Source organism: Aethalodelphis obliquidens, unplaced genomic scaffold (genome assembly GCF_003676395.1).
Source record: "Aethalodelphis obliquidens isolate GAN/ISIS:26980383/991018 unplaced genomic scaffold, ASM367639v1 scaffold26, whole genome shotgun sequence".
NCBI lineage: Eukaryota > Metazoa > Chordata > Mammalia > Artiodactyla > Delphinidae > Aethalodelphis > Aethalodelphis obliquidens.
The window spans coordinates 7850673-7876885 of record NW_020837970.1 but is presented as its reverse complement, the minus strand read 5'-3'; the positions used below and the strand labels follow the sequence as shown (position 1 = coordinate 7876885).

Sequence of the window (26213 nt, the reverse complement as noted above, 5' to 3'; positions counted from 1 at the left end):
TGAAATGTCTTATGCAACACATTTGTTTTACTGACTTTGGAAAGATATAATCACCTTCACCTACACTTTTCATTTTAAAATAGAGGTCTTTAAAAAAAATAATAATTCCTGAACAGTGGCCTTAAAGATAAGTAAAATGCAATTAGAGTTTTCTTCGCTAAGAAATGCCTAGAAAATGGCAGTGACTTTGTTTTAAAGGGAAAAAATAAAGAAATGGCATTTTGCACAAAGATCAGTGAGGTCACCCTGAACGAAAATAAAATATGTCCATTAAACTCTTCCCAAGAATCACAGATCAAGTCACTTGGAGTCACTACTCTGCCCTGTTTAACTTAGTCAAAATTAGTCATTCCGAAGTCCTTAAATTATAAACTAATTTCATGTTTGCAGAAAATACTTTACCACTGGGAACAGGGTAAATCAGAGAGACACAGAGAGGTTCTTACAGGAGCAGAGGCGTCTCAGATCTTGGCTTCTCAGGACAGATGACTTGCTCTGCCACACTGCAGAGAATGCCACTCTGCCGGGTTTGCTAATGCCTGGGCTGGCACTATACCAAGGATGAGAATTCAAGAACATACCAGGAGATTGTTCGCGAAAGCAAGTAAAAAATGATGGCTCTCACCTCAGGCTTCAACTGGGCTCACGTCCACCAGTCTCTGCCGTGGGTTAGCTGAGGCTTGGAGAAACATGCCAACAACTAGGGGAGGTTCATTTTTGTTTTTCAAGTTGGCAGGTCTTGTCTTGGAAAAGAAACCGAATTGGTATACTAGCTTTAATGGATTATAAGATGATTGAGCATTGGCCGAGAGCAGAGGGGGGATAAAGACAAGCCAAAAAAAAAATTTTTTTTGAGAACTTGCAAGAAAGAGGTCTTGCTGGCCAACAGTGGCCCTAGGTTTACATCTGTTGTATGTTAGTTTCGAATGCGTCTGTTCCTTAGTAAATGATCTCAGAACTTCAGTGATAGCATCCAAGGGAAAATTACAAAATGAGCTTGAGGAAACATTTTTTCTGGGTTCCTTCTCCCTGTGCCCAACAGGGAAAGAGCAGAGAGAAGCCCTGCCTAGTCTAACTTGAGGCCACCCATTGGCTGGTAGGACTAGGATGAAACATCAGCACCTTTAATGTGGGGTTGAAAAACGGAATGCCAGGAAGTTAAAAGGACTTAGGGGAAAATGTCCTTTGGCCTTCCGCTGCGTGACAGGATTCTGAAGTGACAGCTAGTGAGCAGAGTAGACTCAGTTAGTCCAGTCAGAGGAAAAAAGCAGCAAAACCAGAGGACCAACATCAGTAATATCTTTGAGTACAGTGATGAAAGAGTGAGGATGGCTCTGCCAGAAAGGCGGGCCTCTTCATCAGGTTTCCCAAAGCAGTTTGTGTCTCTGGGCAGCTGTCGGAGGAAATGAGCCCTGCCTATTGGCTGGTATTTATTGAGCACCTACTAGGTGCTCAGACTAGTCTAGACCCATCGTGCAAAGAAGACTTCATCCTTCTTTGTTGTTGCCAAGCTTAAGATTGTTTGAGATGGAGACAAGTGGTGATTTTGTTTCCTACTGGGACAAAGAAAGTGAAATATAGAATGGAATAACGAAAAAAAGCATGTTCTTGTATTGATAGGAATCTAGTAGTGTACAAACACCAAAATCTTTGAGGAGGGTTAAAGCTATGGTAAACTGAATCCGTTTTTCCCTCCATCTGTGTCCTATTCTCATGCTGATTCAGTGCTGGACGCCTGGTGGGGTATGGGATGAAGAGCCAAAGGTAATAGAGGAAATCAGAACCAGGCTCCAGCCACTCCTGTTCTAGAGACTCGCTTGGGGATTTTTGAGATCTGAGAGATTGAACCCATTCAAGAGTAAAGAATTCTCGGTTCCCTGCTGCCTGTGTACTAATACTCAGCCCGACAGAGTGAAGATAATCAACTGGGAAGAGATGGTTTATTTCCCTTTGCATGCAAACTCCCTTTGACTTATCCCTACTGAGGAATACCTCCTCCCTCCCTTTTGTCCAAAATTAGGTTAATAGTTAGCACAGGAAAAACCACTGGCCCATAAACTTTTGATGATGCGACCTCTTAGCTTTACTACAAATACATACATCACTTTTGATCATCTGAAGATTTTGTACCTTACATGAACCAATACACTCTCAACCCAGAGGTGTTATAGACAATTATCTGCATGAAAAACAGAATAATTTTTAGGTCTATATATTATATCTTCACAGTGGAATTTATCTGCATTGTATTTGAGTGAAATTGTTGGTTTTTATTCGGATGATTGCCCTGGATTGGACACAGTCTTAAAGAGTCTCTCTGATCCTTTAATTTTCTCTTTCACTCTCTCCCTTTCTCTCTGATCTGGGTGTGCTTGCTCAGTTGTGCTGTTTCTATCATTGCCTACTTAGTAACAGCAATGGGAAATGAGCCATAAAAGTGATAACCCATTGTATTTTTTTTTTATTCTGCTGGTCTCATAAAAAACCTACCAGTCACTTATTTTATCTCACTTATGGTTGATCAGTCCCGCATTTTTCACCTCCTTACCGTGATTTTCTTTGTGCTGTGGTTCCCAGCCATGGCCCGCTTCCTGCTGAATTAAACTGCAACCCACACAAAACCAAAGAGCATATCTCTCCCCAAGTTCACTCAGAAGGTCACCCCTAGTGAGATGGACATTGCAGATGTGCTGGAAAGATTAGAGGCTGCTTTGATAAAACCTACGTCTGTTCTCTGCTCCAGGTCCTCAGAGTGGAAGATCGGATGGATTGCCATCGCCTTGCATTATTTAAGAGTTTTGATGAGCAACTCCCATCAAAATTCCCCACAGACTCTGGACCGTGCATGCGTGTGTGTGTGTGTGCATGTGTGTGTTTTAAACAGCACTTTAGAATGATTGAGATGTTCAAAAGGACATTGCCGTGTGAGCTCTTTGCAGGGCTCATGTTACATTAGGTTATCCTTCCTTGAGGTCTCTTGGTGGCCCTTCTGTTCTATTTGATGGCAAATTCTGTTCATTCCAGATTGTATTAAATCCCTTTAGCAGCTTCAAACAGCTCTATGTGCTGCAGTTTTAGCATGTGGGTGCTGATCACTCCAGCCCCTGAACTTTTGTTATTTTCCACACCTTTGATGGTTTTCCTCCGTTCTTCTGTTTTCATTGGTTTCCACTTTCATCTCTACCGTCTGTTCGTGATGGTGTTATCTATTCATCCGAGCAAGTCCAGCCATTCAGCCCTCTGAAGAAAAGGCTATTTTCTCCCCTCTCTGGCCTGGCTGCCCCAGTGGGTAGTCCATGATTTGTGCCTTTCATCACACAACTGTGGAGGCCCCCTCTTTGGGCAACCACTTTGGTGATAGGATAAGGATGAATGTATCATGATTTCATTTTTATCAACCTCTTCTGTGTCTTCCCAGTTTTAGTCGAGATGCAGCGGTTTCTGTTATGGCAGGTATTTTATAAATGGCTTCAGCTCCAATCATTGCAAATGATGAAAGTTAGGCCACCTCATTTCCATCTCTGGACTGTCCACAGATGTGTATTTATTGTCTCTTCCTAGAGTATGACTGAATGATCAGAACACTGAATAGGAATGAGACCTTGAGGATTTTATTCCTGGGTCTGTCAGTATCTCTACCTGAGACTTTTACCCCTAGAGCTACCACATTTTTGTTCTGTCTAAAATCCTTGCCATAAATATTGCATATTATTTTGCCCAATTAAAATTTTCACATTTTACTTCAAAGGCCCTACTATCAAGTAATATAACTTTGAAAGGTAATATAACCTATTATGGTTCTTTAATAAATTAATTCAGTATTTTATACCAAGCAAAGGCTGGTAAGAACAAAGTTATGGGGGGCAGGATGCCAACTGAGCACCCCTTAAATGTGGAAGAAGTTTTGGAATTAATCATAGGAATCACTCCCCTTTGCTATTGGAAAACACGTGTGATACAGCTTGCCTGGACCCCCTTCCCCAACCTGAATGGATAAAATATTAAATGGTACCAGAAAAGTTTAAATTAATTAATGAAAAAGAGATCCATAAAAAAGAAGAGACAATTAAAAAAAAAAAGAGAGAGAGAGAGACCTAACTTCAAGGCATACTATTCTTAACTTCTGAGGCCATTGTAGTGATGATCACCGGGGTCTCTTGCAAGCACTCCGTGTATCTCTTTCACTCTGAAAGGACAGAAACTGTGAAACAACCATCATATGACTAGGCTTGGTTTACAACCTACATCATGTGAGCTAGTTTTCTTTGGATTGTTGTGAGATCCAGTAATTAACATTTAATTGGTGATTTATTGGTGGCATATCGTTGAAGAGCCATGTAAATTATCTCTTGTGGCAGGAATGAATAGATTACACAAACATGTATGAACTGAAAGGAAGATATAATTAGTGACAAAAGTCTTCTGAAAAAATATGACAGACTCGGGTTTCATTTTCAGAAATCCTACCGTGGAAAATTTTCCTTATACTTGCCAATCTGAATTTCTCAGAATATAAGTTCTTAAAGAATAGGAAATCAGTTTTCAATATCTATCATGTGGCAACATTTATTGAGCACTGGACTGAAAGTCAGAAGCCCGCACTCAAGTCCCAGCTCTCCCTTTCTCGATGTCCCAGGCTAAGCTGGAAAACCTCTCCAAGCTTCATTTACCCCATCTGCAAGTGGGGATATTGACTCTGCCTGCTGTCTTCCTGGGCATTGATGAGTGCCGAACGGTGGCCTTTAAACTGTGTTCTCACTAACGAGAACAACAATAGTGATGAAGATAATAATACATTTAATAGCAATTTAGAGGTAGCCATGGTGATTTTAATGCAAGAAAAGCATTATTCTGGAGCCTGGACAATAGGTGGAGTGAAAGAGGCAAAAATCCAAAACTACGGTCCAGGCAGTTCCGAGAGGTGGCTTCCCTTTCCTCCATCTAGCTTGGAGCGGAGAGAATTCACCTCGGGACCTTCGGCTCCTGCATCGTAGAATCTGTACAATGTGGATCTCGCTGGCAGGTATAGAGGCAGCAGTTTCCATGACTCCAATAAATTAACTAGTGTTCACGGATGTTTTGCAGCTGCCCTGGAAACAGGCTAGCAGTTTTGAAAAAGGATTATAGCAGCCATGAAGAAGGGTGTTGGTGTCATGAGTGTGCATGTAAAAAGCGTACTTTTAAAAACCTATCACTTCACCTGCCCTGAATGAAAACAATGCCAAGTTGTGCCGATGTTTTCCTTTTTTTTTTTTTTTTTCCCATTGAACTTATTGTACTAACTTTTCCTTCTCCAGAATTCCGGCAGGTTAAACATTATTATATAAATAGCCTTTACTATTATATAAATAGCAAGTATCTTAATATAATGATATATATTTAAACCTCAGCCCTGAACACTCATAATTCAAGTAAACATTTACAAAAACATTGTCGCTTTAAAAATAGAGGGGGTATTTGAACAGTTTTTATTTTATCGATATCTGGCTAATAATGAAATGGAATGAAATACTGGGGTACAAAACAGTTATTCCTACTATGGAAGCCCTTTATTTTTCCAGCCGGCTTCAGAGTATTGCTTACCAAAACTGGAATAACCTAGACCCTGTAAGGTGTGAAGTAATTAGGATTATTATTTGAAGCATGTATATCAATGCCAGATTCACAAACATTATTAGAAAATGAGATATTCCGTGTAAATTAATTTTCTGGAATGTATCTAAGTGCCTAAACTACTTCACTCTGTTTGGCGGTAGGGGAAGCCTTTCAAAATATATTACGTAAGTCCCTGGCTTCTTAGAGTTCATGGGCTAATCCATTCTTAATGTTTCAAAGTCATATAAACACTAATTATGATGGTGTGTACAGTATGCTGTGATACAGGATATCCTCGGAGACTTAGCAGGTGCGGCTTGTTGTTTGCCCTTATGCTAAGTAGTCCCAAGCTGCTATACTTTTTGAGTTCTTATGTCTAACTTTTTATCTCTTCCTTCAGTATTTATTGTTTTTCCTTGCTCCTGTGAGCAGAACTCTCTATTCCTTTCTGCTGGGCTTTTTTTTTTTTTTTTCTAATATACTCTGTATACTGGAAAATCAGATATCAAGGTTGTCAGAACTGTCTTACATAAGAGTAAATAGTCTCTGAGCGAAAGCCTGAGGGATTTGTTTAAGCTCAGACACGAACTTTAGTTATTGGAATTTTAGTGGTATCTTTGTGGATCTTTCTTTCTGTTTTGTTTTCTTCCATGTTTCATTTCGTAAGGTTTTTGACTCGCAGTGCTCTAATTACGAAAAGTGTGATAGCAATTATTTACACTATTTTGATAACAGTTCTAACTTAGTGTCACTTAGATAAACATTTGCCTCACCTGTGAATATTCTGGAACCTGCACACCTTCTACTATTCTTTTTTTTTTTTTTTTTTTTTTTTTGTTTTTTGGCCCTTTCCTTTTTTGGCTTTTCCCTTTTTGGAGCAGGGGCTCCTGCCGCACAGGCTCCGCGGCCATGGGTCACGGACCCAGCTGCTCCGCGGCATGTGGGATCTTCCCGGACTGGGGCACGAACCCTGTCCCCTGCATCGGCAGGCGGATTCTCAACCACTGTGCCACCAGGGAAGCCCTCTACTATTCTTAATGACAATTCTTGGTGCGTCAGCATGGATAGGATGTTTTTAACTTTATTTTTCAAATATCTCACACAGTACCTCGCCCACAGTCTGTTCTCAGAAAATATCTGGTGATTATCTGAGATTTAAAAATAATTACCATGCACAAGCTACATACAAATCAAAGAACTGTACTTGTCTTTCATGTCATGTCCTGGAAAACGCTCTAGTGCTTTTGACACCTTAGTTAAAAAAAAAAAAAAATCAAGAAAGACCAAGTTGAGCATATCATTGAGAAATGATTAAAAAAAATTGTAAAGGGGCTGAAACTAGAACTCTTCATAGATATGAGTTCTAAGTACATTGCCACTTTCCTATGGGATTATTTTATTGATGGAAGAATTTGTAGCTCATAATTAGAAACTCATTAATTCATTCATTTGTTCCAACAATAGCATTTATTGAATGCCTTCCGGGCCCACCAGGGACGTGCAGACCTATCAGACACAATCTCAGGAAACAGACTTTTTGGCCAGAATTTGAAGGTTGCTGTGAGTCAGAGCCCAGCGGCCATATGTTAGAAGCGTCTCCCCCCAGTTAAAACTGACGCTTAACATGAAACTAGCCTTGATTACATTAGAACGATCCCAAGTATTTCATGTTCTGGGAAGAAATCTGGAGAAGTGGTGTCATAATGTTTTCATGTTCCCTGACAAGTCATTCAGTAGCCCTGTCCAAGATCATTTAAAATAGCATGGAAATAATCGGAAGTGATGTCCCTCTGTGGAAAACACTTGGAGGATGCCTGTCAGCAAATAATGTTTTAAACTCTAGGTTTAATTTAGGCCTGTGGTTAGGTTCCTTATAAGAATTTATGTGTTGAAAAAATGTCATCTCAGGAAAAGTTAATATGAATCTAATTTAGGAAACAATGAAGGTTTCATATAAAATAATGATTATTGATCCTGAGGTTTTATTATCTGTTCTGCTTTGTGATCAAATACACAAAGTTAACATCTCTCCCTCCCTACCATTAGCTTGCTTTGCCAGTGAATCATCATGCTTTGCATCTACTAAAGACCAACAGTCTTAAATAGTGTCATCATATCTGATCATCATAATTTTATAAGGCAATCCTCTGTATAAATTTTGAGTGATGTAACCATTGTATTGTTTATGCAATTTCTTTTCCACAGGACCTGAGCATTTACTTTGTTAGCCTTAGTTACACGCAAAAGGATTGTGATGATTTTATAGAAATTATTGATTTTTATTGCCTTGAAATCTTAAGGGAGGTAACAGATCTTTGCAAGAAAACATTGCAGACAGAATCATGGTATGGTTATTAATTAAATTTAATTCTTTGTTTTTTCGGTAGTGTTTGAAAGAGAAAAAATCTTGTTTCCAAAGAATACAAACTCTATGTTATTGCAGAGTGACTTTCAAACGTTCAGAAAATATTTTTGAAATTGAGTACATAAATCATCAGTAGCTATGAAGATATATTCATAGTGTATAGTGTACATAACCTTTGATCTTAAAGAGTGTGGCTTGATGGAGTGCAAAAACTTCTAAAGTGAAAAATTATCTTAACTATTGGAGTCCCCTGAGTTCATAAAACCAAATACATGAAGAGTTGGTAGTATGTGGATGGCTAAATAAACTTGCTGCTCATAGTGTTCATCAGTATGTTTTATACTGCTCATATAGTTATAAAAGGCTAGTCGTGGTTCAGAAACCATGCCAATCCAGTGACTTGGATATCAACAGATACTAATGTTTTCAGGTTTATTGTCTGACTTTGAAGGCTTAATTTTTTTTTTTTTTTGAAATATGGGCATTCTTTTTCCAATTTTACAGGTGAGAAAACTGAGGCTCAAGGAATATAAGTAACTTGTCACCAGTTACACAACCACTAGGTATTAGAACTGGGATGGTAAGACAAATTTTCCAACTCTAATTCTAGTGCTCTTTCCAGCATACATGCTGCTTTCAAAGAAGCATTCGTTTATTCAACAAGTATTTATCCAGCGTGTAGCGTATACCAGGCAATGTGCTCAGCCTTCATGTTACAAGAGGTACAAAAGCGAATCCCTGCCTCTTGGAGTGTAAAGTCCAGTGAAGAAGACGGAAGAGAGAACAAATGATTACAAAAAACAAAACCAAAACAGTGTGAAGAATCAGGCTTACAGAAAGGGAAGAACAGGATGCCAGTGGGAACCCAAAGCTCATCTGATGGAGGCTAGCAGTTTGGACAAGACATCCTCAAGCCTGTGACATTTAAACTGAAACTGTAGGATGGCAAGATAGATAGATAGATAGATAGATAGATAGATAGATAGATGGTAGAGTTGATTCACATTATTGGCATTGTGTATTTGCATATTTGCCTACTCACCAAAATTTATTTATAACCCCCAAATCAACACTTGCTGCCATTAACATTACTCAGCCATGAAAAGAATGAAATAATGCCATTTGCAGCAACATGAATGGACCTAGAGAATATTATACTTAGTGAAGTAAGTCAGACAAAGACAGATACTTTATGATATCACTTATATGTGGAATCTAAGTAAAACAAATGAAACTATATACAAAACATAAACAGACTCACAGACATAGTAAACAAACTTTCCCAAAGGGGAATGGGAGGGGAATGGGAGTATGGGATTAACAGAAACTACTATACATAAAATAGGTAAGCAACAAGTATTTACTGTATAGCATAGGGAACTATATTCAAGACCTTGTAATAATCTATAATGGAAAAATAATCCGAAATAATATATAACTGAATCACTTTGCTATACACCTGAAACTAACACAATATTGTAAATCAACTATAATGTAAATCGATTGTACTTCAACTATAAAAAAAATTACTGGCTGCCTTTCTCATACTTAGGCAAGCGCAAAGCATCCTGACACACATGTTCCCAGCTGAGGTTGGTTGAGGCAGCGTTCTGCCGCCTTGTTTCAGCTTTCATACTGTAAACAAGTGTCCTTTCCACAGTCTATTTAGTGCCACATTTTTCTAATTTGTGTGCTTTTTGTTGGTAATATTGCTGTTTAAAGTAGCCCCCGAGCATAGTGCTAAAGTGCTGGCTAGTGTTCCTAAGTGTGATGTGCCTTACAGAGAAAATACGTGTTAGATAAGCTTTGTTCATTGCTGTTGGCTGTCGGTTAAGTGTTTGGTCTGTTTGTTTGTTTGTTTTGGCTGCGTTGGGTCTTCGTTCCCATTACTAGATATTTACCCAAGTAAAATAAAAACTTACGTTCTGGGCTTCCCTGGTGGCGCAGTGGTTGAGAGTCCGCCTGCCGATGCAGGGGACATGGGTTCATGCCTCGGTCCGGGAAGATCCCACATGCCGCGGAGCGGCTGGGCCCGTGAGCCATGGCCGCTGAGCCTGCGCGTCCGGAGCCTGTGCTCTGCAACGGGAGAGGCCACAACAGTGAGAGGCCCGCGTACCGCAAAAACAAAACAAAACAAAAAAACAAAACTGATGTTCACACAAAAAACCTGTACATGAATGTTCATAGCCGCTTGGTTTGTGATTGCTGAGGAATGGAAACAACCTAAATGTCCTTCAATCAGGGAATGAGTAAACTGCAGACTGGAATACTACTGAACTACAGAAAGTAACAAATTATTGGTTTGCTCTTGGAGTGTATCTGAAATGCATTGTGCTAAGTAAAGAAACCAGAGTCAAAGGGCTACATTAATATATTTTTCCATTTAAATGATATTCTTTAAAGGCTAAACTATAGGGATAGAAGAGACAAATCTGTGGTTACCAGGGTTTGGAGAAGGCGAATAAGTTGGCTACAGAAGGACACAAAGAATTTGGGAGGAGAGGGAGATGGAACTCTCATATCTTGATTGTGTTGGTCATTATGAAATTAAAAACCTTTGTCAAAATTCGCAGACCTGTTCACTAAGAAGAGTGAGTTTTGCTGTATGTAAATTATAGTTTGATAAGAAATGAAAAACAACTGAGGTCTGAAGGATGAATCAAAATACAATTCCTCTAGTTTGCCACAGTAACATCAGGAAATACTATTAAAACGTATTTTACTACAGTTCTCGATAAAACACTGTTAGTGTAAAATAAACAGTATGTAGTAATTTATGTTACACCATAATTGAGCAGTGGATACAATGAACATAAAAAACATGTTTTCTTTTCTGCTGTTTTGTAGTGCTTAAATTTATTGTGGTTCTTACTGGTTTACAGGAAGTATTTTCTTACTGGTTTTTGACAAGTGGTGAAATCTGCAAACTATACTATAACTCTAATATTCAGTATATGCATTACTCATAAGAGAACAAAACTTTCCTTTGACTTGAATTACCCAGTGAAATGGCATATCGTCCCTGGGATAATAGAGAACATACGAAAAGAGAAAAAATATATCACTTAGCTTGCTTATATATGATTACTTAATGATAGGCAGCTGTCAGACATGGACGGTTTAGCTGCTCACATCCTTGGAAGCAGGAAGACCTACTACCACATGACCTCTCTGAGTGTCTTGCAATTCTGATATGTCCTTTTAAAAATTTTTCCTTGTTTACCATGGCTCTGCCACATTATCTCTGTTATATTTCAAGGAGCAAATATGTGGTAAAGTAAAAAAAATTACTTTATATTTTACTTAAGATGTGTTGTCAAAACATCTTGAGGCTACATATGTACTATGTCTTTGTATAAATAACGAGGCCATGCATGACTATAGTCACTTAAAAAATGTAGACAATGATTTATTCAAAGTGTATTGAAAATTAAGTAGCTCTGCTTATTATACTATGGAAGCCATTTATTGGGTGATTAAAATAGGTGAAAGAGATGCTATATTATATGACATGTTGCAAAAACTATTTATGAAAAGAGCAGCCGTGATACAATTTGAAAAAGTAAAAACAGTAACTATCTCTATCTTGTGCTTTTCCTGTAGAAGAGGATGAAGTATAAAATTATTTTTTGTGTTTCTAACAGACTTGTTAACTTTGTTTGGAGTCTTTAAGAAACACCAGCTTTGGCTTTTGTAAGTTGTTAGTTTCCTTCTAGTCCTATGTCACATTCTATTGCCAGTATTTAGAGTTGTGTATTCCAAAAGTGCAAAGAATTCCCCTCAAGAGTTAATGTGTAGCAAGTGTTTATTAAATGGACAAATGACAACATTGTCTTCAAACAGGATAATTACAACGGTGTACAGTATGTTTCTTCATTAGTAGGTAATTAAATAATTTACTAAATTGTGTAATAATTCATAATGACACATGCTAACCCCACTGAATTATGAGAGCTAGTGATAAAAGAATTTCTTGCACGCATGCCTAAATTTTATTAGAGTAGTCAACTTCGATTCCTGAAGAAGTCAGCTTGCCTTTTTCAAAATACTGAGTAGTGCACAGTTCAAGGAAATTTCAGGAAGTGTTTGAGAGTCATCACGTAGCTGTTAAGGGTGCATACCCTAGATTCAGTTCACCTGGGTTTTCCTTAGGGTTCCTTGTGTTCTTGGACAAGTTAATTTATCTGTGCATCAGTTTCCTCACCTACAAAAGAGAGTTTTGAGTGAATTCAGTGTTAAAAAGTACCTGCCACAGGGTAAGTTCCAAGGAATTGTGAAGCAATAGGTGAGGTAAAAGCAGGAACAGCAGCAGTGTGATATAAGTATTGGAAAGCCATTTTGATTTCAGAAAATCATCTTTGTGGAACACAGGGTTTAACTGGAGTACTCAAAATCTCATGTGAATTTTGGAGCCTCTGAATGGAATGCCTAATTTAATGAACCTCCATCTTACAAAATGTAGGAATCGTTTTTTTTAATTCAAGAGAAAAGTATTGATTTTTAAATGTGAATCTAATATATTTAGAAGAAATTAACATTTTTTATGAAAACAGAAAGACACACCCAAGTCTGTTCTTGTTTCAGTCCTCACAGCATATTTCCTCAGCGCAGGACTGGACATAAATAATAAGTGTACTTCTGAGGGCAGAGAATAGACTTCTGACCCAACATTGTCGGCCCAGTGAATTCCATCCTATGAGCTGGAGCTTAAATGTGAGCCTCAAAACCATTATTGACATGTGGTACAACTGTCTGAAATGTCAATAGTTATAAAATGAGTATCATAATGCATAATAATTGATTACTTTGCTTGACTGAACAGAAGCATATTTTCTCTGTGAAAGCAAAATAATGCCAACATTTTCTCCTGGGATGCTCCTAGCTGCGAGACTCAGATTTCCCAGTGAAGCCCACGTTACGCTGTGGTCCTTGATCATGCGTGACAAAAATAGGGAAAACCATCTGTAACTGCTTATCTTCTTCCCATTATTTGAAAATATATATTTTAAGAGTTCTTAAAAAATAACATATCACCTCTATATGAAACATCTGTATTAATAGAACTGTCTCAGATCATTTTCAGAACTGAAATGGATGAGATACGAAATCAAATAACACTCAATTTACCTAGTTCCTGTTAAAATGCTCTGCTTAGCTTTTCACTCTGATGAAATAACACCCATTTCCAGTTTTATTCTTCCTGGGTGTGCTGTGATGTGGAACTCTTTTGCTCTATGTGTTTTATTAAGTGTAATTTAACTTTATGACTATCAGACCAACTACTAATCCTTAGAATAAGACTATGAAATAGGCAAGCTGCAAAGAGATTTATTTTCTAAAGCACAGTTCCCTTCTTCTGCCCTCAGTTCTTTTTTCAAAACTCATTCTCTGACTGTGTATACTTTGCAAAGCTCTGTACTAGGCACTTCGAAGGAAAGTGAAAGAAATAGCTACAACCTATATTCTGAGCTTTCTCCCCTCCTTATCTATATGTACTTCATGATACTCTAAACCATCACTACTAGTTGTTTCTTAAGTTAAAAATGCATTTTCTATCTCTGTCCTTTTACCTGTGTTCTGCCCTCCTTCTAAGATGTCCTTTTGCCCTTTACTCCTTTTTCTATCCACTAAAATTTGATTTGTCTTTCAAGGTCTAGTTCAAGTGGTACCTCCTCCGTGAAGTCCTTCTGCTCATAAAGTATAAGATTAACCCTGCACAGAGTAACCTCTCTTACTCTTGGCTCACATAGCACCTTAACTTAGAGTATGTGTCACACATTCTGCCTTACATTATAAGCATTGAATTCATTTTCCTACTAGATTGCAAGCTCCCTGAGGGAAGGTCTGACATCTTACTCTTTTTCCTTTCCTCTCCATGTCCCAGCACAGTGTAATGCACAGATGTTTATCATTGTTCATTGGATGGGAACTTGCATTCTTACAGGAAACAAGACATAAAAAGCCTGCACTCTTATAGAAAATAATACATTTTAAAAAGAGGCCCCTTATACCAAGGGGTAATTTAATATTTATCCATCTTTGTATTCCCAGTACCTAGCAGGTACTTAATAAATGCTTGCTACACACACACACGTGTGCGTGCGCGCACACCACACACACATGCACAGATACATGCACACACACACATGCACACACACATGCACACACACACGTTTCAAAATTGTAGAAAACTTATCAAAAGTGTGTGCTGATAATCGTGTCAACACATCTTTATTAAGGTCAATAATTTTTGCCAGGCACAGGATCTGTGTGTATAACAATGTGGGAATGGTGATGGTATTTCCACTTGTAAGTCTACTAAGAGATAATCGCTGTGTCCTTTTTTTAAGTTGTTTCATTTAATCCTCCCAGTGTGCCTACGAGGTTCTACTATCCTTCTTTCACATATGAGGAAACAAAGATTTGCTCAAGATCATCCAGCTAGTGAGTAGGATGAAGGTTGGTTTGGAGCCCAGTTTTGTCTAATGGCAGAGCTCACGGTAGCCTACCCTGGGGTTCAGTGAAACAAGGAAGGCTCCTTGGAGAAGGAAGTGGACATGGCGCCCCAAAGAGGAAGGGATGAAGGTGTTTCTGAGAAGGGGCTGGGACATGGTCTTGAAAGTAGTCACGGGATATTTGAGTTGCAGGAACCTTTTGAGGTCTGTTCCCATTTCTTCATTCTACAGGTCAGGGGCCTGACGGACTGAGAGGGGAAATAACTTGCACAAAGTGACGTAGAACGCTAGTGACAAGTGTGAAATTTGAACCCGGGGCTCCAGGTTCTGAGTTCACTTCTGCTACCCATATTCCTTTAACTTAAAAAAGAAAAGAGAAGGAACATCATTTCCTACGCTCTTTACAACAGCCAAGACACAGAAACAACCTAAATGTCCATCAACAGATGAATGGGTAAAAAAGATGTGGTGTACATATATACGATGGACTATTACTCAGCCATAAAAAAGAATGAAATAATGTCATTTGGGGCAACATAGATGGACCTAGAAATTATCATACTAAGTGAAGTAAGTCAGACAGAGAAAGACAAATATACGATATCACTTACATGTGGAATCTAAAATATGAAACAAATGAACTTATCTACAAAATAGAAGCAGACACAGATAGAGAACAGATTTTCAGTTGCCAGGGGGCAAAGGGGTGGAGGAGGGATGGATTGGGAGTTTGGAATTAGCAGATGCAAATTATTATACATAGAATAGATAAACAACAAGGCCCTACTTTATAGCACAGGGAACTATATTCAATATCCTGTAATAAACCATAGTGGAAAAGAATATGAAAAAGAATATATATTGTGTATCTATATATACATATATATATGATAAACACTTTGCTGTACGGCAGAAATTAACACATTGTAAATCAACTATACTTCAATAAAATAAATAAGAATAATTTCCTGAATGCCTGTTCCACTGCCAGCTGTAGGAGTGGGGTGAGGACATCTCATGGGAACACCAGGAATGGTAGCTCCTCTGGCCTCGGAGATGAGTCTCCTTCCTTGCCGCCTTAGCAGGTGTGTGTGTAGTGAGGCACCTCCCACATACCTATTCTATGGGGGTTGCTTGGGTCTGAATGCCTGTGAACTTTACCCTTTCCCTCCTTGTGATGGTTACAAAACATCTGCCAGTTCTTGAATTTCCTAATAGGTGTATGAGATATGTGGTTCCAGAAACTCAGAATCTCTTCACCATTGTCTCAATGCAGCCAAATCTTTCACCTCTGACATCCCATTACACTAACAGCCACACTAATAATTTGCAGCCATCTATCAGCTGTGAGGGGTGAAGTGCTGTACAAACATCTTTTCAATGGGTGACTGACCAGACACTGCCTTTCTTTAGGAAAGTTCAGACTCAGGGAACTGACTTCTATATAGTTTTCAGAGCCAAGGTCAGCTGATTAGGGAGTTTCTCAAGATCAGAGCTATTGTCTTGTTCTTGTTTGATTCTCCAGTATAGGGCCAGGAGCATAATAAGTATTCAGTATATGTGCTTGGTAATGTGAAATATGTATGTGTGTGTGTAAAATCGAAGATGTCTCTTGCTATCAAAATATCATCCATTTCACTATATTTCATGGACTATGTATGTGCATACATACATGTACATTTAAATCTGGCATCTATATTTGCTTTAAAATCATGAATAAAACAAGTTATATTAATCTGTTCATTCCCTCCCCCTAACACACATAAATAGGGGGACCCCTCTGTCACCTTGGTCTTACAAGTATTATTCCATTTATAAATGTTTCTTTATGAGACATTGGCTCCTTCCAGACTCAAAACTAAGCAAGGCTGTGATCTACTGTAGGCAAGTTTGTGTCTACTCTGGAGCTTGCCAAGTAGTCTTGATCAGAACTAAGTCTGACCCTGTTTGGTCTGCAGGAGACCCGGTCCCCTGGCTTTATGTCGGCCTGAATGGCCCAGCTCCTACAGATCACAATGCCATGGAAGCTAAGGATTCAGCTGAATCAAGCTGCCTCGGACCACATTAACCTTTCACTGATCCCTTTCTTGTTCAGCTAGGAAGAAGTTAGTTGAATTAGCAAGCTGCCACACACTGGAAAAAGAGAATCAGGGCCCAGGTGAGACAGAACCTCAGAGCCAAAATGCTCCCTCTCAGGTGCATCAGCCAACCTTGAAAACATCTTTGTACTGCGAGCCACTTGCCGATTCTGGAAAAGTTTGTCAACCCATTGTTTTGCCATTCTCCCCAATAGCACTCAGTGTGTGAGTCGGCGTGGTATACCGTGAGATCAGATTCCGTTTGGTAGAAAACCAAATGTACTTCCCTAAAGTCAAGGATCATTTCTTTATTTAACCTCTGAAAGTGGGAAGATAGACACCAATTTACTGATTATACTCCAGTCTAGACCCCTGCAGAAATCCAGCAGGCTTTTCTCATAGTCATTTTGGAACAACCTGACATCGGTCGTGTCCCTCCAATTCCTTGCTAAGTAACAGATCCAATGTGAAACCCAGTACGTAGGGACACCATGTGGGGCTTTCTCTAGAGAACTCTGAGTTGAATTACATGTGTTTTAAGTATGCAGTGTGTGCCTTCTTTTTCAGAGTTTAGCCAACAGAAATATTTGACTTGAGAATGCATGTATGATATAATCCCATTCACGGTAAAGAGTTCCCATCCTGTTTAATTATCTTCATGTAAGCAATATTCTATTTACGTTTTTTTTTTTTTTTTCCAGAACACTTGGTAAAAATTTTTCAAATGGAAAGAGTATACTGCTTAACACTGTTTTTCCCCCATAGCAGGCACCCCAGGAGTGTGTATTTAATGGAATCCAAATAATTATTCCTGCATTTCAATATTTAGCTGGTAAAATTTTGCACTGAAATGTGCATCTTTTTTGGCTCCAGTTTAGTAGTATTGAAGGGAAATACAGATCCTTTCATTCCTGACTGATTTACTTGGTTGAGGACGTATAACTCTGTAGAAAAGTTGTATTCCAAGAGGCTTTAAAAAACCTCTTATTTTTACTTTTGAAGTTTCACAAGAGCTTTGTGTTAATATAAAGAACACTAATATACCCTGGGTTGAAAGCTGTGTTGAAAATAAAAGAATACATTTATTAGAGGCATGTATTACAAATAGCATCTAGCCACACAGGAAGGTTACGACAATATCTGAAATTCTGTTGCTCATTAGTTGTAGGGTGAAAATGAAATACATTTCTAAAGGGCAAGGTCAATATTACATTATCCTGGAAATGTCTTTGTTAAATAAATGTGTAAATATTTCAAATAAGTATTGTGAGAATATGTTTCTATTGGGGACATATCTATAGGATGAATGATTCTTCTTGTAATTGCAGGAGCACATGTCATGTTACATGTCATTCCCGATTACCGATTTCATTTGAAATGGCCTGGAAATAAATACCAATTACTAGTAATGTAAGACTATTTACCTTGGAGTCAGATGTCTGACAGGCAGACCAAATGGATTTGGTCATTTTCAAAGCATTATTTTCTAAAGCAGCATGCTGTTTTAAAGTAACACTGAATTTTCAGAGTGGTATATCTGGATTCGTTTGCAGCGAGTATGGACAAACACCCCTATGAGCAGGCACTCTCTGATGTTTTTCCATCCTTTAACAATACAAAGGATAGAAAATCATATCCAGGACCTACCAACAGGACAGCTTGGCATTACCCATCCTTGTTAAAGTCGTTAGGATGAGGGAAATCAAGAACCAAATATGAAGGATAGTGTCAGTGTAACTGAGGGGTGTTGCCTCACTGGAAGATGCAGTTGCATCATGGGAACGTGGTGTGACTTAATTTCATCATTATAAACATCACAGTGGGTATGGTTGATTCATGTGAAACCCTTGTCCACTTCGCTATGGCTGCGCAGCTGAGTTAACATGGGTAGATCTTGACTCCACGTTTTTAGGATTTCTTATTTTTGTGGTTTTATTTGGGGAAAACTCTAAAGAAAAAAAACTGTGTTGGGATGACTTTAGTTGAAATCAAACTTTTATAAAGCTGCAGCTTGATTTAATGTACGATGAATTTTTTTTTTTTGACCTTCTAAATCAGAGCGCTCTGTAAATTTTGCCTTGAAGGGGGATGCGGGGGTGGGAGTGTATGAATCCTAGTTTTTCCAGTGCTGATTGTCTGCATGTGTTTTAAATTATGGGCCAACTCAGAGTCAAGGACAGCTCGGTTATATGGGAAAAAATGTTAGGACTCTCCTTGTTTAACTGCCATGAATGCAACAACTAATAACCATCTAGTATTTGCGTTGTAAATGGAGACACAGGCCATCAGAAAAGAAAGCAGAGTTGAAATTGTGTGAAGGAACTGGAGTAGGTAACAAACTTGGCTTTTGATAATTTTTTCTGCTACACTCAATACTGTTGACAAGCCTGCAGAAATTTTAAATAACACAGACTATGGGTATGTAGCATCTGAAATTAATAGTAAAGAGATTCATCTGACAATAATATCATGATTTAAGTTTCCACAAGACCAGTAAAAAGGATTGTTTGGAAGGAATTAGGTCTTAGCTGCAAGTTAAAATTCACAAAGTTGACCTTTAGAGGTTGTTTGCTTTTTTGTTGCTGTTGTTTTTTTCTTTTTTGTTTTTCCTGTCCAAAGTACCACAACATCTCATTTTTAGGGTATGAAAACTAGAACCTTTTCCACTTGTAGATTGGTTCTCTGGAGAGAATGGTGGATATATGGAAGAGCCTGGGAAATTAGTGGCTCAAATCGGCTGGCGACGTTCATTTAGGTGATTCACACAGAGTTTTCTGCTCTCCTTCCAGGTATCAGTGGTCCTGGGGGAAGGGAGAGGTGTAAACCAGGACCTTAGGTGTAGGTGTGATGAGAAATGTCATCGTCTGGGTGGGCGGAGTTCCCCCTTCCCAGGCCGAGCCTCCCAGGATCTTACTGAGGAGGCGCTTACTCCACTCCCTGAGCAGTCCGGATGACTGGGTTCTCCACGGCCCCCGGAGGGGGCTTTACCTTCCGAATAAAGCTGGGGTGATCTGGGAAATTGGAAGTGAGGGTGACTACAACACCCCCCGCCCCCGCGCCAGACCGAACCCCTCTTTTCCGCCAACGAGTTGGCACAGTTATCACCCCTGGGAGATCCGGAAAGAGAGCAGGAAAGTAGCGTCTGGTTGCGCCCCTCTAGCCCAAGAGGTGCGGGAGAAAGTAGACGCGCGATCTTCCGGGCGCTGCACGCCGAAAGCGCCCGGGCGGCCACAGGTGCCCAGGGAGGCGAGGAGAAGGCCGGGGGCCCGGGTGCGGGCCGGGGGCGTGGGAGGGCAGCGCCAGCGCGGGTGCGCCCGGGAGCCGCCGCCGCTCACCTGCCCGGGGGGGCGGGGCGGGGCGCGGCGCTAGGGCGCCTCCGCCTCCCGCCGCCCGCCTCCCGCCCGGGGAGGAAGCGGAGGGGCGCGGTGTAAACAGAGCGGCGGCCGTGATGTCAGCCGGTCACATGGAGCCTCTTATGGCTCGGGATGGCTCTCGGCGGACGGGCAGCTGCGGCAGCTGCTGCTGTGGCTCAGGCGGCGGCGGCGCGGCGGCGGCGGCAGAGGGGGCTCCGGGGTCGGACCATCCGCTCTCCCTGCGCTCTCCGCACCGCGGCTTAAATGATGTATTTTGTGATCGCAGCGATGAAAGGTGAGCCCGGGCGCCCCGCCGGGGCCGGGTGGGCTGGCTGCTCCGGGGGGCGGGGAGGCGGGCGCGCAGGGGGAGGGGTGGGCGCGCCTGCCCGAGCGCACGTACTGCCCGGGGCTGGGCGCTGGAGCCCCGCCAGGGCTTTTTGGGCCCCTGCAGGGCGCCCCCTGAGCCCGGTCGCGGGATCTGCCTGCCTCCTGTCGGGGGCAAAGGCGCATGGGCTGGACCCCTCTCTTCTGTCCTCTCCGGCTTCTGTCAGTCGCCCAGGTCCGCCTGGCACCCGGCGGGGCGCCCGGAAGAAAGTTTGCTGGGAGTCGCCGCGCTTCTGGCAGGGAGGGGAGGGTCTGAGGAGCTCGGAGGAAGCCAAGGGGCGCCCGCGACGGGTCCCCAGGGCCCGCACCCCGGACAGCTCCGGCCTACGTAGGGAAGGCGCCGCGCCCGGGCCGGGCCGAGCGTGCGCCCGGGCGCGGTGTCATTCCTGGGGACTGCTCAGCGTCCCGGGCCTTGCACCCTGCTCCACCCCGCCCCCCTCCGCCGCCCGGCGGCCCCGAGCGCCAGGGCGGCCGCCTGCAGGGGTAGTGCGGCCGGTCCGCGCTGCGTGCCCGCCGCGGCCGCTTCCGAAAGCGCGCAGGCCCGAGCGAGACGGGCTTCTGGAGCGTGCCAAGACTCCCTGGGCGGCAGCCGCAGCGCACCCTCACTTGATACTTTGGGTTGTGGATGGATGTGGGGAGGCAACTTCTCCCCCCGCACAGGATTCGCGGGCAGTGGTGGAGGTTAGACGGCGGCGAAGGCCGGCGGGCGCGGGTTAGTCGCGGCCAGACCTCCTCGTCCGGCCTTCCGCCCTGATCCGAAGTCCTTTGCCGGGCTGGTGGCGGGATGGCAGCGGGGACTGGTTGCAGAGAGGACTGGCTTCAGGTCTTCTCAGGTGAGGAGGAAAGAAACCATGGCAAGTCAGGGAAAATATAATGGGAAAGCCAAAGTTTGGAGGTGCGCAGGAACTCGCCTGCGCCGTCCGGACAAGCCGAGACACGCAAACAGCCCGAGAGAAAACTCAGCCCGCAGCCCTCCGCCGGCTCGTGCGCCAGCAGGTTCTTCGGGGCCGATAATCTGCCCGCAGACCCGGCCGCTGGGAGTGGGGATTTAGAGCCCCATCTGTTTGCGGCGGACAGGGCTCCCCTCATACGCAGCAGTTTTGCAGACCCAGACTGTCCTGCGGGTTCTGCCCATCCGTGCGGGCGCGGAGCGCTCGTTAAACGTTTGCTAAGGTTGAGGTTTTGTTGCAATCCTAGATGAAGGACACCAGTTCGGTATCTGCACTGGGTTTACTTTCGGATCACCGAGCTTTGCCTTTCTTCACTAGAGATTGGGTGGCATCTCTTTTATTAATTATTAACAGGCCGAAACGTACTGGACGCTAAGATGAGCTGCTTGAGATGAAATCTTTCTATACGACGTGCCCAGAGCAAATTTTTGTCTTTTCCCCGGTGGCTTGGGGGAAATGAAATTTAATCATTTTTAGAATATGCAACAGATAAAGGAAAGGGTAGGAGACCTCCACGTTCTTAAGCACTTAACTTTTTTTTTCTTCCCAAAATGATTTTAAGATTTTCTTACCGACTTCTTATGCAGACGAAACGTATGCTTCTCCCCTCCCCCTCTAAAAAACTTTTATGCTATTTCCAGCGGTTCATTAATCCTGTAAGAGTAAAACGATTCAGATAGCCTTTGTAGTTAAGACATTTTCTTCCGTTTTTTCTTTAAGGCGTGAAATAGATTTGGGGAGGTGTCAATGTTAATCCTTATCTATTTTATTTAGTATGATTGGTGTCGACTGAGGAAGGGTGAGCAGCTGATACTATTTCCCCTAATGAACACTAACCACCAAACAATAAGGAGAGTGCGTCTGAATGTTTTAACTTAATGTTGATGTTTCTGAGTACATAGGCTTTTGGTTTTGTAGTGCTAGCACAAAATGAAGTTCCATAGTATCCCTTAGTGATATAACCATGGGAATCACACCGCCACTATATCCCCCAAAAGCTCTAGCCCACACATTTGTCTTGGAGTGACCTCTGGCTGCCACAAGATAATAGATGCATAGTATTGTGCTTTGCGAAAAGTAGCTCAGATGTACTGGCAATTCAGTTTTTCTATAAGCTCAGCTGCGGGGGGGCGGAGGGGGAAGGTGTAGAAATAAAATGCATTTAGACAATTAGAATATTTCATTCCCAATATCATAATATCCTGTGTCTTAATGGGATTATCTTGCTTTGGAGCTTATTTAAACTGAAGAAAAATAGTTTGTGGAAAATAAGGAATGCTGTAAATGTTTCCGTATCAGATTTAAGGGGAAAAAAAACTGTCCCAGAGTCATATTAAATACTTCCCTACTGCCTCTCAGTTTTAATAGTTAAATTGGTCCCATATGTAAGAGAGTTTGTGTAATTAGGTTTTTTATACAAAACAGAAACACTCTTTACAATATAGTTTTTTGGTATGTGTATGCATGTGGCTGGGGGAGGAGAGAACAAGCCACCATAAAAGAGAAACATTCTCTTTGTTGGCTGATTTACTGATGTTTTTAAAACATCATTAAAGCAGGCCTTTTGAACTCACCAAAGAAGAAAATCCTTCCTCTGCATTAGTTGTCAAATAAGTTTAGGCTTAAAGTGGGCTTGTGCTTAGAAGTAATAAATCTTCATTTGAGCAACTCTAGTCTCATCCTTCAGTTTTGTTTTTGTTTAATTAACAACAGAATTCCAGTACCATTTGGATTGCTTCTTGAGCAAATGGAGAGAGCCAGAGATAACAGTTATAATCAGGGGAGCACTTGTTCTACGCATCATAAAAGTGCTTTGGCCAAATGTCAGGCAGCAGCCAGTGCTGAAGGGAAATGCGAGCGCTTCATCAGTTTTAGTAGATTATACCCCCCTTTGCTTCCTAGCAGCAGAGCACTCAGCCTGTGTTCATGTAAATGGAGTTAAGGGAGTGAAGGGAGGCTTAAGGGGAATGTCTGTCCCATCATAGATTCTTCCCTCAGCACAATCCATGTACAAACACAAGGCATGTTACCGCTTTGAAACTACTGTATATGTGGGTGATAAGGGGTATTTCCAACTCTAGTAAATGTGATTTTATAGTTTTAAAGAATTTGGCCTTTCTCTTTCCCAAATGAAATTTGAATTTTATCCCTCGTCTTATTTTAAGTACTGTGTCAGTGGTATCCCTTAGCTGGGATTTTTTTTTTCCATTTTCATGACCTTTGATGGGTAGGATTGGAAGAGGGTGATGGCTGGATCTTGGAAAGAGAAAACTCAAATAGCTATTTCAGACCCCAGAGTGCTTAGCAGACAAGGAGAGGTCAGTTCTTTTAAAGACAAAGAGGATCTCTGAGTCCATTTGTCCACTGGGTGAGGAGGGAGCTCGGACCTTCTATGAAGTGGAGAATATTTTAGAAGCACCATTTTCATGAGCAGTCTCTTGATTTTACATATTTCAATCACATCACTTTCAATTTATCATAAGTAAACCACTTTGCCCTCGATTTGAATTGAGTACCATATAATTTCTTTAATGCTGCCCAGTTATAAAATAATACAATTTCTAAACAGACTTAGTCCTTTAAATATATATATGATTTAAATATTAGGGCTTTTTTTTTTTTTTTACTATCTAGTAGATATATTAGTAAATATATTAATAGTTCTTACTAGACTCCTTTTTTTCCCAACCTTTCCCTCCCAGCCAAGTGAATCACAATAAAATGGATGAGGTCAGCAAGTAGATAATTGCAAAGCATCAGCAGTAGCACCTAGCTACTTTGTAATTTGCTCTGGGGCACCTAAGAAAATAATATTCACAAATGACCATTTACTGGGAGAAAAAGTTACTGGATGGTTAGATACATAGATAGATAGCTAGATCTGCAGAGGTAGAGTTGAGTTTTCTTAAAGTCTTCTCAGCTTATTTTAGTAATCAATAAACCCCTTGTGTTGAACTAATCTATGAATACTTTGTCATAGAAATTTTCTGCATGGATTCTAAGTATTCACAGTGTTTATTAATAAGAAATCAAGCCCGCCTTAACCTATATATTTCATATTTATTAATTTAAAAAACCATAATTAGATGCTCAGAGTTAGCCTTTATGTTTCTGTGCTTTAAAAATAATAATAATTTGGAGGAGTCCACCAGTGACAACACAGATGTGAATTCACATTTGATATTATCTCAAAGACCACATATTGACCCTTTGAGGAATGATTTACTTATTCTCTCTCCCTCCTCTAGCTCTTCCACCAACGATACCTCCCTTCCACACCAGCCCTTGAGTCATGGCCTTAGAGATTTGCAGTCAGAGATTTTTGTATCTGTCAGTATTGTCTGTGACATGATTGATCATGGTTTTTCTGTTCATTGTCAGAGTGCTATATCCGGAAATAAGAGGTCTAAATAGACAGATACTAGCATATATTAGCCAACAGGCAAAACGCAAGAAAGCAGTTGAAATCTTTTGTTTCTGGATTTTCTAAGCTGCATTTGTTAGCCCTCATCATAATATAAGGAAGAATTATGATGACTTTAAAATCTTTGTATAAAAATTGTCAAACCTGTTCCCTAGGTTTGCCAGCGATTTCATTTTTTGCCTTTGATTTCATTGCCTCTGAAATTTACTAAGCATTTCATAAACAAATCGCAGTTTGATGTTAATCTATATTTGTTTTCTGCTTTATGGTTTGCAGCCATTCTTGTCGCATTTAATCTTCCCTGGGAAGTCATTGACACTGTCGTGGTTTTTAGTCGAAGAAACTGAGGCTCACAGAGGTTATGTGTTGGTTAGCCAAGCTTGACAAGTGAAGCGAGGGCTAGAGCCCTAATTTCTACTGTCTTCACGCTGCCTCCCCTGGAGGAAGCTGTGAAAATGTCCTGGATATAACTTTGTCTCTAGTTAGTGGAAATTATAACTCTGGCGTTTATAAGGGGAAAAAATAGATTCAATTATGTAATGCTTTGCTGAGCCTAATATCTTTAAATTACTATTTAATAAAATCAATTTGGTACAAATAGGGTTATTCTTATTTGCTTACCATTAGCTCTCTTCATCCACGATTTTCATTAAGTCTGCTTCTTGTAAGAGGATCTGAGTGAAATGTAAGCATTACTTTCCTAAAGAATATGGAATACTATGAAATGCAGCTAACCTGTGTAACCTAACTCCATTATGAGAAAATCGAGCTGGAGACTTATCTATATGGTCCACTTAGCTTTAGGCAAAGGGAGCATTCAAAAACGCATCTTCTAAATTTCATATCCCTTTATGGAGTAGAAAACTCATGAATCCTTGGGCTTGTGAGTGCTGTCCTGGTTGTTTCCATGACAGCTAACGGGCATGATCATGGGCGTATTCTTGAGAAATCTGTTGTCTTTTAGAAAATCAGAGTCAAAGTTTCCAAGTAGATAGATCTGCAAAAGCTCATTTCTCACTTGATGGGGGTTTATTTCTCTGGCAACTGGATTGAGTGGTCTTTGCCTGAAAGCAAATAAGCATCATTTCATAGAGTCTCAGGGAGAGCAGAAACCTAAAATGTCATTCAGATACACACCCTCTTGGCATTTGGTTCCTCTCCACGGCGTTCCTGGCAAATTGTCTGGTTATGCTTGAACACCTCCTATGATGGGGAGCTCACTATCGTTAGAGGAAGCTTATTCCATCTTGAATAAGAAAATTATTTTTATTTCAAGCATAAGTCTCTCTTTTGTACTTTTAATCCCTCGATTCTGATCCTTTCTTTTGGGGCTGTGTACAATACAATTTAATCCATCTTTCATATGAAAGATTGAAAGATTGTCAGTTATTTGAAGACTAAGTATGAAACACACACACACCCTCAATCTTTGCTGTGTGTCTCCACTCCATTCTGTTCACAGTCAGCCTTCTAGCAACCTTGGTCATTTTTTTCCTCAAGCACATTTCAGTTTGACTAGAACCTCTTGAATTTTTGTACCACAACCCGAGTCCTAGTTGTGATATGATTGACTCAGCACTTAACCCACCATGTAGTAAAGAGAAAAGAG

At 40.9% G+C, this 26213-nt stretch overlaps 1 protein-coding gene across 4 annotated transcripts in view; it reads left to right on the top strand.

The window, feature by feature from the left end:
- The window catches only part of RORA (RAR related orphan receptor A), a 733771-nt gene that overhangs the window by 611718 nt on the left and 95840 nt on the right, over positions 1-26213 (top strand). The window contains exon 1 of one of the 4 annotated variants that reach the window (XM_027123200.1): positions 19883-20141. The exons of 2 other annotated variants lie outside the window; for them this stretch is intronic. In XM_027123200.1, the coding sequence (XP_026979001.1) occupies positions 20111-20141 (31 nt within the window). In that variant the 5' untranslated portion in view covers positions 19883-20110. Of the gene's footprint in view, positions 1-19882; positions 20142-20954; positions 21064-26213 lie in introns of those variants that run through there. One more of the 4 variants, XM_027123199.1, reaches the window with a different exon arrangement.